Below are 13,717 nucleotides of genomic sequence, written 5' to 3'. Positions count from 1 at the left end.
CCAGAACTCTATCTTGTGCAACAATCTTTCTGTGTGGCACCTTACCAAATGCTTTTTGAAAATCCAAATATGCTACATCCAGTGGTTCCCTTTATATACCCTGCTAGTTACAACCTCAAAACATTCTGAACAGATTTAAACACTGGCCAGATTTTTACTCCCATCAGATGGAGCCATCCAACCTCTGCCAGGCCTGGGGATCCAGACTGCATTTTACGGTCCCCAGGCCCTTAATTGGTCTGAGGCGGGATTTCCACCTCATTGAGGCAGGAAGTCCCACCTAATGGAGCTGCCGGCCAATCAGTGTGCTGGCAGCTCTTAATCCCAGCAATGCCATCGGGAGTGGTGGCCACTGCTGGGACTGCAACCTAGCATCAACAAGAAGAGGAAGGATGTCCCCGGAGAAGAGATGAGTTTTTGGGGCCTCGCTGCGGGTGATTGATTAGGGGGCGTGTTGGGGGTGGTTGGGTTGGGGCATCGTAGGTGGCCCTCCGCTGGGCACATGGTGCCGGATCAGATGGGCCCCCCCCCACCTCCCCCAGGCCATCAGAAGGCCATCTACTTTTTACAGGCGGTCTTTCTCAGGCCTGGGCCGCCCACTTGCCAACAGTAAAATCCCTGTGGCGGCGGGCGGAGGCCCTCAAGTGGCCGTTAACTGGTGGTGGAGGCGGGAGCAGGTCAGGAAGGGTCCCCCGAGCCTCCCACTCCATTTTACGCCACCACCATCCTGCTCTTTTGGGGGCGTAAGATTCCAGCCACTATTTCTCTTTTCATGTCTATGTTTACTCTTCCTAATGAGTTTCTAAGTGTTCTGTTACCATGTCCCCAATAATAGATACTAGCATTTACCTTACTATTGATGTCAGGCTAACAGGCCTATACTTCCCTGTTTTCTTTCTCCTTCCTTTCTTGAATGGTGGAGTTACGTTTCCTACCTTCCATCCATGCATCCATGGGGGCTGTTATAGAATCTAGGGAATTCTGGAAGATCAAAAACAGTGCATCCACTCTCCCTGCAGCTATCCCTTTTAAAACCCTAAGATGCAGGCCATCAGGTCCAGCAGATTTGTCAACTTTTAGTCCCAGTAGTTTCTCTAATTTCTCTATTACTTTAATGATATTCCTAGGTTCCTCATTTCCACTGGATCATTGATCCCCCCTATTTTCGGAATGTTTTCTGTGTCTTCTAGATGAAGACAGATGCAAAGCATTCGCTAAATGTCTGCCATTTCCTTATTCCCTATAATTTCTCCTGTCTCTGCCTGTAAGGGACCCTGCATTTACTTTCGCTCATCTCTTCCTTTTTACATACCTGCTGAAACTTTTACAGTCTGTTTTTATGTCTCTTGCTCGTTTACTCTCATTCTATTTTCTCTCTCTTCACCAATTTCTTGGTCCTCCTTTGCTGAGGTCTAAAATCCTCCCAATCCTCAAGTTTACTGCTCTTTTTGGTAATATATACCCCTTCCTTTAATCTTGTACAATCTTTAACTTCTCTTGTTAACCACAGTTGGATCACTTTTCACATGGAATTATTCTCACTCTTTGCTGCACCCTCACCAGTACATGTAGTTCCCTTTTGATGTGTGGTGACCAAAATTGGACACAGTATTCCAACTATGGTCTGACCAATGCGTTGTAAAACCTCAGGTAACCTCAGTGGAGTGCACTCCAGTGTTCTGGCTGTGCATCTCCACATTCTGCCTGCTTTTTTGATGAGCATTTAGAATTGGCATGAAGATTATTGACTTTTAATGAGTCACTTTTTTTGTTAAAAAGTTGTATTTTTATAAGTTTAAAAAAAACTTTACTGACTGTTTTACTTTCCCCATTCACTGATTTTTCAGTACAGAAATCAGGGACAGAAGGCTTACCCAGTGCTCCAGGCATGAATACCAGTGAATCAACAGCAAACCTGCCACAAGAATGCCTACCGAACAGAAACGAAGTTTCATCTGGTACCACATCGCACGAGGCTAGGCGCAGTGGTGGAGAATACAGTTACACTTACAGGCCAAAAAGAAGGAAAATCACAATCCATAATGCAGTAGGTATTGCTACCAAGTGTGAGGTTAATGTTTGGGGAGAAAGTAAGTACAGGGCTCTTCATTCAAATTATTAAACAGTTCAAAAAGAATCATCACTGAACTTCTACTTTGCTGTTTGTGGGTGTCCGAGTGTTTGGTTCCTACTTTGCTTATGATGGCTATTTGTTGAGCAAATCTGCCATTTTGGAATGGGACTGTTACACAAGGAATAGAATTTTTTCACCTGAGAGTGTCACTTACACAGGATGGCTATGTTATTGTCCAACTTGTGTCACTTCACACAGGTACGGAGTGCTGTACTGTGTGTGTACACTGTTGACATATGGCCAAAGAGAAGAATACAATATTCATTCTTGCATCAATGTTTCCTCTGGCATGCAGCTAGCCCCTGATGGGATGCCTTTTCTCTTGGCCCATTATTGTTATATGATGCAGCTACCAAGATGGTAGAAGGCAAACTAAATGGGCCTTGAGCTTTTTTCATCTAGCAATTTCTATAATGTTTGTACAGCAGTTTTAAGGCTGGAAATTACTGTTGCACATAATACCAGATGAATGCTTGATACTGGATAAATCTTAAATATGTTTGAAAAGTGTTCCTGTCTTCACTTTTTGAAAGGCAGCATTAACTCATTTAAAACAAAGGGGTTAACGCAGGAAAGTCCTACAGGTACATATGTGCTTGTCTGCTGTTATTGTCAACAGTAATTTCTATCTTGTGTAGGATAATGAAATGGAATCCTGCAGTGGTCAACGTTCCAAGCTGCCAAACTTGTATGATACATTTGCACCCCTTTGTCTTGCTGCACTATTGCTGATGATAGCCCTGCTCCAAAGAAAATGAAATGGTCATGCTGCCTTTGGAGGCACTGGGCCTCACCTAACAACAATTTTAAATATTGCCTCCGGAGATAGAGGAGACCTTTTTTCTGGCATTCCATCCATTGAGTACTTCTGTATGCTCTGGAAATGCAGCTAATCGCCTGCCGGCCAATACAGATATTTCCCAGCTGTCAAAGGATTCTCAAATAGCAACTTTCCAACAATGGTGCACCAGCTCCTTGAAGTGGGTCAGTAACGTAACATGGGCAGACCTTTACTTGCCTCGGAGAGGGACCCCTTGGTAAGGCACCCCTCCTGGGGCGACTAAAAGCTTATTTCTGCTCATCGTTCCATGATCAATGTAGGTCTCCTTTTTCCCAAGTGAAGGGGACTGGTATTATCACTTTCTTTCAATGGCTACTCAAAGACCAAAATCGTTATACTGTAATTAGAAGAAAGAGCCCGTCAATGATGGCATTAACTTGGAGGTTCAGAGCTCTAAAGGTTTTTACTAACAAATCTTGATTTAAGCATTTAGTATCAAGCCCATTGAGCTGCATACACTGCACAAATGCACACTTGTCATATTGATTCAAAGCAATTCTGGTCAGAGATTAGTATCATCTTTACATTGTAATTCTTAAGTGTGCTATATTTGATAATGTATGTGCTACTTTCATTTCATTGCTAGAAAGAGCAACCTTTGGCTCCTCTAGTAATGGTACAAAAAGATAAAATGGTAACTGGTTCTTTATCCCTACTGCTAAGTAGCTTGTGTGTGTAAATTATCTACAGCCTCAGATGAGAACCAGAGACACTGGAGATTATGCAGACTATGAAGAAAATGGCGACTTTGTTTATGACTACAGTGCTGACTATGAATGTGTGAGTAATCCTAGTTTAAAGTCATTGTGCTTCTGTCAAACCTTGTTAAATGTATTCTTTATCTTTTTTAGTGTGTGTTCAAAATGTACTCAAACTTTTTAATATTTTCTACTTTTTAGACTAGGACTTTTAAAAAATTTCATGCAGAGATGACCTTCAAACACAGAGTTTTAAAAATGTTTCTTGGCAGATTCATTTATTTTAGTTTAAAAATTTGACCCTTTTGAAAAATGTCAGTGTTGCTCATTCTTCCCTGATCTTAGAGCATTGAGTGAGGTACCCAGCCACTTTGGAGGTGAGCAGTTGTAGGATGCAGTGATTTACTCCCCTCCCTCTGCCTTTCTTCCTGTATCCAGGCCATACTGAAAACCTGCCCTGTGGTGAATCATCTTGGGGAGCACGTGTCCCACTACCACTTAAGTGTAACATTTTTGTGCATCAATGTGCTGTGACACAAGCTATCTGAATCTTCTTTAAAGCGAGTTTGCAGCGTTCAACAGATGATCACATTTTGAAGTTGCCCGGAAGACAAACATTTTCTGTCTTCATTTTATTTTGATATTCCTTCTGAAAATTCCTGTTCAGGAACTTGAAAATTTTCATGAGTAAACTGAAGGACACTTCATCCAATTCCCACCTAGTTCCTTGTAGAAAATGTATTAATTCCCAGTATGAGTGGGATATTTACATGTCTGCCAAATTGCAATTTTATGGTTTAGTATAAGCTGCCAAATACTGTTTATCATCACATTTTCATTATGCCATACAACCTGTTCAACAGGTCACCTGGTTCCGGGGTTATGTTAATCCTGCTTTTGGGCTGGCAGCCAAGACAGACAACAACAGCTCATGTTGAAACATAAATAAATTGATTGGGTAGATTCCTAGCCAGAATTTGCCACCTCCCTTCTAACACCATCGAGATCTGGAACTTCTGTGTGGCGATTGATGGCCAGGATTCCCAAATCCTGCTGCTCTGCACCAATTGGTGGAACAATGAAAATGCTATTTAGAAATCTGGAAAATTGATAGAAATAAAGAATTTATGTAGTGCTTGGTGTACGAGCGCTCAAATTCAAATGCACTAAGTAAGAATAGCTCAGAACATTTACATTTTGTGTAATTACAGTGAACCATTCCATCTTCTTTCTACACAGGCCAGTGACATGTCAGAAGGTTCTTATGTTACAGATCAGCAGAGGACTCTAGTGGAAGTTCTTAATTACTGCCAGGTAACGGCTAGCTCCGTGATAATCCAAATCGGTCATGCAGTTCTTTTAAATATTCTTGCAAGTTGAATCCTTCTCCTATCCTCAACTTGAAAAAGAAAAATGAATCTAAAAGATTCAAAATCTACTCAAACACACGCACACACGGCTTGGGTTTCTGTGGATGCTCACCAAAACTGTGGCAGAAGATCCGCAGAGAACTTACACTCCAGGTAGCCCGGCAGTGAAGGATAGACCTGGAGCCTATCCTTTACTCACTTAAGCTTTTATTTGCAGACACACATTACAAGCATGTGCCTTCAAGCCCAACACTTTCAGCCTGCTCCTATATATAGGAGCACAAGTGAATCCCCAGTTAATGCCCACCATCTGAATACAATTAAACTCCCAATTAATCCAGAATTAACAGAACCCCCACAGGAATTAAACCCCACAATAGCTTTAGAATATGTATAAGTTAAAACCCACAAGGACAAACAATTTGGGCCAGATGGCCTGTTTCTGTGCTGTAATTTCTATGTAATGATTATGGGGTAGGAATTCTTCCCGGGGAAGCAGTGCAAAAGAGCGGGTATTGGATCAGCTGCCAATTCTGCACAGCACCTGGTCAGTTCAGTTGCAGTCAGTGGAATTAAATGTCACGCGCTGCATATACCAGGCGGCCAATCTGATAACTGTTCATTTTGCATCACCTCTTGAGATTAATTTCTACCCCAATGTCTTTTTTGGATTGTATTTGTCTCTTCTGTCTGAGCAATGTGCCACAGCCCCAGCTTCCTTCACCAGCCATTCTGTGGCCTCTCCAGCTGAGATTACTTACCCATTAATATCAATTTCAGGCTCTCTTGGGAAGAGCGCTGTGCCTGTCCAAATTCATATCACACAGCACAGTTACAGTTATCAGATAGAGCAGGCTTTCTTTCCATCAGCCTGGACTGGATGTGAACCCAGATCCCAACGATAAAAGGCCTAACTCACCATAGACACCCCATCCCCATCGAACATCACTCAGCTTTTGAATGAATCAAAGGTCTGGCTCTCGTGTCTCCAGCAGTAAACCTATTTTCTCTACCATGGTGGGAGTATGACCCGATTGCAGTTGGGCTGCCAGCAAAAGGAAATTAAGTGCTACGTTAAGATTGACCCTCCTCTCTCCTTGTAACTCAACAGTAGCTCCCTGTCATTGGCACTTGGAATCATGGTTCATACCAGCGTTACAGCACAGAACCAATCTCTTTGTCAACATGTCTGTAGTGGGGAATGTCTCCCCATAAGCCATCTAGTCTATTCCTATTCTCTTGCACCCTCCACATACCCTGTGATATTTCTCTTTTTCCACTTTAAAAGAATTTGGACTGTGCCAAAGTCCCATGTGGGAGCAGAGAATTCCACATTCTAACCATCCCCTGTGTAAGGAACTTCTCAAGTCTCTCTTCATAACTGTTACCCCTCATCCCTGTTAATACATAATGAATCTACAGTGCACATTTCCATTACCTTTATAACCTAATATTGAGATGTCCCAAACTAAACCCAGTGACCAGGGCGAATTGCTTATATCGTGATTTTTTTTATACCATGGCACACAAACTTAAGTTGTCACATTTTGTAACACTGCCAGTTACTATTAGCAAAAAATTATCTCCAAACTGTTAAATATTCCATAATTACCAATGCAGGTTGTCCCTAAATGCTCTTTGATACATGTCCTCTAGTTTGGTTTGTGTAGATTTGTAGCTTTATACACTTGATGTAAGTGGTGTCTGTACAGCTGCTGATTCAATCTTTGCTTTATACATCTTGCAACAAAAAAAGCCATCACGTATTTTTAGCTACTTTGAACACCGTGTTTTCCTTTCTCTGTCAGGTAATGTATGCTGCTATCCAGAGACTAGATAAGAAATTTGATGTCCTGCATCGTAGGGTCACAGAGATGCATCAGGGGAGAATGAAACCTATGTTTTTTAAACCGGTGAGTATTGCTGTAATCTAGGTAACTAGGTTAAAGTGTAGTGCATTCACAGTCGAGCTGGACCGTTACTGAAAACATCAAATGCTTTGTGGGTCAGCTAGTGTTGGAAATGGATTTGAATCTTCACAAAACTTGTTTCAAGTTCTTTGATTCAAACCTAAATATAAGTACATATTTCTTAATGTGTTACGTTAACCTGCACAATCTATTATTCAATATCCCTGTTTTCATTTTTAAATTAACACTTTTCAGTACAGCGCTCTGCTTGGCCCATGCACTCTGGCACAAGCTGCAGAAAGGCAGCAACTTTCTGCACTTTTACTGATTGCCTAGCCCAGTTTCACTTTCAGCCTCTCCTTCCCAACACCATCCCAAGACCTGGCCTCCTTCACCTCCTCACCCATTAAGCCCACTACGAGTGTTCTGAGCCAGGCAGATCCTCTTCCTGATTGTTTTGGAGCAGCACAGTAGGGGTTTAAATGAGCGTGAGACCCCCATGCATAATACTGCAGGAGATCAACTGTAAAATGTATTTCAGTTACCCCTTGTGTGTAGCTTTATATTTGATTTGGAAAGGGTGTGAACTATGGCAGTGAGGCCTACCACTGCTTCACCATTCCTGACCTCAATTTCCCTCCTACCAGGACCGCCACATCTTAACTCCTGCAGTGTGAAAATGCCATTAGGGGCGCATTCCTAACCCGTTTCTCTGCCATCTCTCCAAGTTGCTGCTACTTACCAGAACCACCAGGCAAACTGTGCTAGTAGGCCTAAGGATAGCCAACAAATGATGGCCTCCTTTCCCTCCAACTCTCTATTGAAGGCTTTGGTCATGGTCGGTGCCTTCAGTGGATAAATTAAGCCAGCCTTTGGGGCCCCTGTGGCCCCTTTAAGCTGTCTCCAACTGTACACTGGTGCTGCAGTGGCAGTACTGGATGTGGCTTCATGCACCATGGTGCCATGGTCAGGTTGCTCAACCACCTGAATGAGACTAAGGAGTCCAGGGTAGATGAGCAAACTGACCATGGCACCATGGTGCCATTCAAGTTGGGGGGGGGAGGTGGGGGCAGGGGGAGGGAGGGGGAGGGAGGAGTGATACAGAATGGAGTAATGACACAGAATGGAGTAATGACAGGAGACAGTATAATCAGAGTCATAGCTGCTGTTCTCTGCAGCCACGACCGGGAGCTCCGAAGGTTGTGCTGCTTGCCTGGTTCCAGGGTTAAGGACATCTTGCAGCTGGAGATGAACTTGGGGTAGCGAGAGGGAGGATCCAGTTGTCGTGGCCCACGTATGAACCAATGACCATAGGTAGACCTGGGAATGATGTTCTGTTGAGTAAGTTTGAATAGTTAGGATCCAAATTAAAACGCAGAACCTCAAAGGTGATAATCTCTGGATTGTTAGCTGAGCCACATGCTAATTGGCAAAGGGTCAAGCAGATTAGGGAATTAAACAGCTGGCACAAGGAGTGGTGTGGGAAGGAATTTCAATTTATGGGCACTGGCACCAGTACTCAGGAAAGAGGGAGCTGTTCCATTGGGATGGGCTGGACTTAAACCAGCTGGCAAATTGTATGTGGATGGGGCTTTAAATTTACAGGGTGGTGGGGCGAAGGGTTCAAGTGACGGGAGAATTGGAAATCCAAAGAGAAAAGTCAAGGCAATAGACCAGTGTAGCGATGTGGGTAAAGACTCTCTGTCCCACTCAGCTTGTCTAACGGTAATAGTGCATTAGCGAGTAAGGTCCATGCAGGGAATAGTAGTTAAAAAAATAAATAAAATTAAAGGCTCTGTATCTGAATGCATGAAGCATCCATAATAAGATAGATGAACTAGTGACACAAATAGAGATAGGTGCTTTGGACCTAATTGTCATTACAGAGTCATGGTTACAAGGTGACCAAGGTTGAGAAATAAATATTCCAGAGTACACAACATTTTGAAAAGACAGGAAGAATGGAAAAGGAGGAGGGGGAGCCCTGATAATAAAGGATGACATAAGGGAATTAGTGATAAAAGATCTTGGCTCGGAAGATCAGGAAGTAGAATCAGTATGGGTGGAGATTAGGAATAGCAAGAGTCAGAAAACATTTATAGGGACGCTAAAAGTCGTTATACCATTGGACAGTGCATTAGACAAGAAATTATTGGAGTGTATAACAAAGGCAATGTAATAATTGTGGGTGACTTTAATCTTCATATAGACTGGACCAATTAAATTGGCAAAGGTGGTCTGAAAGATGAGTGTGTAGAAAGCTTTTGTGACTTTCCTGGAACCAACTAGGATAAAGCTCTTTTAGATCTAGTATTATGTAATGAGACAGTTATTTAGTAATCTCATAGTAAAAAATCCGCTGGGAAACAGATATTATAATGCAATGGAATTCCATATTAAGTTTGAAAACTACATATTTCAATCGCCAAGAATCTTAAACTTAAACAAAGCCAATGACATAGGTATGAGGGGAGATCTGGCTAAGGTTGATGGATAAATAGATTAAAAGGCATGGCAGTAAATAAACACTAGGAAACATTTAAAGAAACAATTCAAAATGTTCAACAAAAAAACATTCCTTTGAAAAACAAAAACTCAGCAAGAAAGATCCATCCTTGGCTTACCAAGGAGATTAAAGATAGTATTACTTTGCAAGATTATAAGCCTCTTCTTTTAAAGAACAGCAGTAAGTCTGAGGATTGGGAGTGTTTTAGAAACCAAAAAGTTGATAAAAAGGGAACAAATGTATGAGAGTAAACTGGCCAGGAATATGAAAACAGATTGTAAAAGTTCTTGCAAGTATATAAAAAGGAGAGTAGCTAAAGTAAACATTGGTCCCTTAGAAGCAGAGACAGGAGAAATTATCATGGGGAATGAGGAAATGGCAGAGCCATTGAACAAATATTTTGTGTCTGGCTTCACAGTAGAAAACACAAGTTACATAGCAAAATTAGAGGGTAACCTTGGGGCTAAAAAAAAGTGAGGAAATTAAGGTAATTATTATCTGCAGAGAAAAAGTATTGGAGAAGCTTGAGGCACTAAAATCTGACATATCCTTAGGACTGGATGGCCTAACTCCTAGGACTCTAAAAGAGATAGCTGTAGAGATAGTACATGCACTGGTTATAATTTTCCAAAATTCCCTAGATTCTGGAATGTTCCCAGCAGATTGGAAGTTGGCAAATGTAACACCACTATTCAAAAAGGGAGGAAGAGAGAAAACTGGGAACTACAGGCCAGTTAGCCTGACTTCAGTCAGCAGGAACGTGTTGGAATCTATTATTAAGGAAGTCTTAATGCACTTAGCAAATCATAGGATGATCAGACAAAGTCAACATGGTTTTACGAAAGGGATCGTGTTTGACAAATCTAATAGAGTTTTTTGAGGCTGTAACTCGTGGGTAGATAAAGGGGAATCAGTGGATGTAGTATACTCGGATTTCCAAAAGGCATTTGATAAGGTGCCACGCAAAAGGTCCATACACATGCTAATGGCTCATGGAGTTGGGGGTGACATATTGGCATGGATAGAGGATTGGTCAACGGACAGGAAGCAAAGAATAGGGATAAATGGAGCATTTTCAAGTTGGCAGGCTGTGAATCGTGTGTCGCAAGGATCAGTGCTGGGGCCTCAGCTATTTACCTTTATATTAATGACCTAGACAAAGAGACAGAGATAATGTATCTAGGTTTGCTGACATGTAAACTATGAGGAGGATACCATAGAAAAGTTACAGCACAGAAGGAGGCCATTCAGCCCATCGTGTCTACGCCGGCCGAAAAATCTAGCCGCCCAATCTAATCCCGCCTTCCAGCAGCTGGTCTGTAGCCTTGCTGGTTACAGCACTTCGGGTGCATGTCAAGGTACCTTTTAAATGAGTTGAGGTTTTCTGCCTCCACCACCATTCCTGGCAGTGAATTCCGGACACCCAGCACCCTCTGGGTGAAAAAGTTTTTCCCCATGACCCCTCTAATCCTTCTACCAATCACCTTAAATCTGGGCCCCCTGGTAATTGACCTTTCTGCCAAGGGAAACAGGTCCTTTTCTGTTTACTCCATCTCGGCCACTCATAATTTTGTACACCTCAATTCAGTCACCCTTCAGCCTCCTCTGTTCTAAGGAAAACAACCCTAGCCGATCAAATCTTTCCTCATAGCTGCTACTTTCAAGCCCTGGTAACATTCCTTTAAATCTCCTCTGTACTCTCTCCAGAGCAATTATGTCCTTCCTGTAATGTGGTGACCAGAACTGTGTGCAATACTCCAGCTGTGACCTAACCAGCGTTTTATACAGTTCCAACATTACATCCCTGCTTTTGAATTCTATACCTCGACCAATAAAGAAAAGCATTCCATATGCCTTCTTCACCACTCTATCTACCTGTCCTGCTACCTTCAGGGACCTGTGGACATGCACTCCAAGATCTCTCACTTCTTCTACCCCTCTCGATATTGTCCCCTTTATTGAGTATTCCCTCCCTTTATTTGCCCTCTCCAAATGCATTACCTCACACTTCTCTGGATTAAATTCCATTTTCTACCTGTCCGCCCACTCAACCCAACCATTGATTGATATCATTCTGGAATCTACAGCTATCCTCTTCACTATCAACTACACAGCCAATTTTTGTGTCATCTGCAGATTTGCCAATCATGCCTCCCATATTTAAGTCCAAATCATTAATATATACCACAAATAGCAAGGGTCCCAGCACTGAGCCTGTGGAACATCACTGGAAATCGCTTTCCATTCGTAAAAACATCTGTCGACTACTACCCTTTGTTTCCTGTCACTGAGCCAATTTTGGATCCATCCTGCCACATGTTCCTGTATCCCATGGGCCTTCATTTTACTGACCAGTCTGCCATGCGGGACCTTGTCAAATGCCTTACTAAAATCCATGTAGACCACATCCACTGCACTACCCTCAGCAATCTTCCTTGTTACTTCCTCAAAAAACTCAATCAAGTTAGTAAGACATAACCGTCCCTTAACAAATCCATGCTGACTATCCCTGATTAATCCATGCCTTTCTGAGTGGTAGTTTATCCTGTTCCTCAGAATTTATTTCAACAATTTACCCACCACCGAGATCAGACTCACCAGCCTATAATTATTTGACCTATCCCTCGCGCCCTTTTTAAACAATGGTACAACGTTCGCAGACCTCCAATCCTGCCTGTTTCCAGTTAGGATTTGAAGATGATCCTCAGCACTTCTGCTATTTCCTTCCTGGCTTCCTTTACCAACCTGGGATGCAATCCATCCGGCCCTGGTGATTTATCCACTTTCAAGGATGTCAGACCCTCTAGTACTTCCTCTCTCATTATACTAATCATATCTAATATTTCACACTCCTCTTTAACTACAATGTCTACATCAACCCTCTCCTTTGTGAAGACAGAGACAAAGAGACTGCTAAGAGATGTGAGTGATGGCAGATGGAGTATAATGTGAGGAAGTGTGAGGATATTTACGTTGGTTGTAAGAATGGAAAAGCTGAATATACTTTCAAAAGGTGTGAAACTTGTAAATGTTGATGTTCAGAGGGACTTTGGTGTACTCACTCAAGGAACACAGAAAGTTAGCATGCAGGTATAGCAAGCAATTAGGAAAGCAAATGGTATGTTCTGCTTTATTGCAAGGTAACTGGAGTACAAGAATAAGGAAGTCTAGCTACAGTTGTACAGGGTTTTGGTGAGACCACAGCAATTTTGGTCTCCATATTTAAGGAAGGATATACCTGGCTTGGAGCCAGTACAGCAAAGGTTCACTAAATTGCTCCCTGGAATGAGAGGGTTGTCCTATGGTGAGAGGTTGGGTAAATTGAATCTATATTCTCTGGAGTTTAGAAGATTGAGAGGTGATCTCACTGAAACATACAAGATTCTGAAGGGGCTTGATAAGGTAGACACTGAGAGGTTGTTCCCCTGACTGGGGAATCTAGAACACGGGGACACAGTCTCAGGATAAGGGGTCGATCATTTAGGACTGAGATGAGGAGAAATTTCTTCACTCAAAAGATTGTGAATCTTGAATTCTGTAACCCCAGAGAATTGTGGATGCTCCATCATTGAATATATTTAAGGCTGAGAGAGAAAGATTTTTCGTGTCTCAGGGAATCAAGGGATATAGGAAGCAGGTGGGAAAGTGCAGTTGAAGTCGAAGATCAGCATGATTGTATTGAATGGCACAGCAGCCTCGACGGGCCGTTTGGTCGACTCCTGCTCCTATTTCTTATGGTCTTATGTTTATAGCGCTCCTCCAGTTGCTGACGGATATCCCAATGGCAGCTTGGCATGAATAATGGTGCCCGACCCAGGAAACAGCCAGAGACATGGCAGTATAAGGAAAATGCAGCCCAAGATGTTCAAAAAATTCTAGGATCAATGATTATTCAGCCAACTGAAATGAGGTATCCTGCCCACTCTGTCCTTTCTAAATGACGGAACTGAGATAAAGGCTCAGAGTAAATATAAGGACTTGCTGAGTACTTTGACAGGATCTGTTATGCCTTGTTATGAGTTTGAGAAAGCAGTGATTCTTTTAACAGAGGTGAGGCGAGGAAAGCCCTTGGATTTGTTCTATTACGATGTTTAATTGAAGGTCCCTGACTGGATAGCATATGCATAAAATGTTATCGGTTGCAAATGTATCCTGACTGGCCAGGACCTCAGAGTGGGGATTTGAATTTGGCTTGTCATTGGAATAAATTTATTTTTTAAAGTCATTATTTTCAAGGATTTAAGTTTACTAGTTTCTT

The 13,717-nt window shown here is 42.3% G+C and overlaps 1 protein-coding gene across 5 annotated transcripts in view; it reads left to right on the top strand.

Moving 5' to 3' along the window:
* The window catches only part of LOC137374388 (uncharacterized), a 70,222-nt gene that overhangs the window by 16,801 nt on the left and 39,704 nt on the right, over positions 1 to 13,717 (top strand). For all 5 annotated transcript variants that reach the window (XR_010975816.1, XM_068040413.1, XM_068040414.1 and 2 more), the window contains exons 3-6: positions 1,848 to 2,047; positions 3,666 to 3,755; positions 4,913 to 4,987; positions 6,852 to 6,956. Coding sequence is in view for 4 of the 5 variants with exons in the window: in XM_068040413.1 (XP_067896514.1) it covers positions 1,848 to 2,047; positions 3,666 to 3,755; positions 4,913 to 4,987; positions 6,852 to 6,956 (470 nt within the window). In the remaining variant the exon portion in view is untranslated. The remainder of the gene's footprint in view (positions 1 to 1,847; positions 2,048 to 3,665; positions 3,756 to 4,912; positions 4,988 to 6,851; positions 6,957 to 13,717) is intronic.

The sequence above is a fragment of the Heterodontus francisci genome, chromosome 10 (genome assembly GCF_036365525.1).
Source record: "Heterodontus francisci isolate sHetFra1 chromosome 10, sHetFra1.hap1, whole genome shotgun sequence".
NCBI lineage: Eukaryota > Metazoa > Chordata > Chondrichthyes > Heterodontiformes > Heterodontidae > Heterodontus > Heterodontus francisci.
The sequence above is the reverse complement of the archived record's forward strand: the minus strand, read 5'-3'. Positions and strand labels throughout refer to the sequence as shown.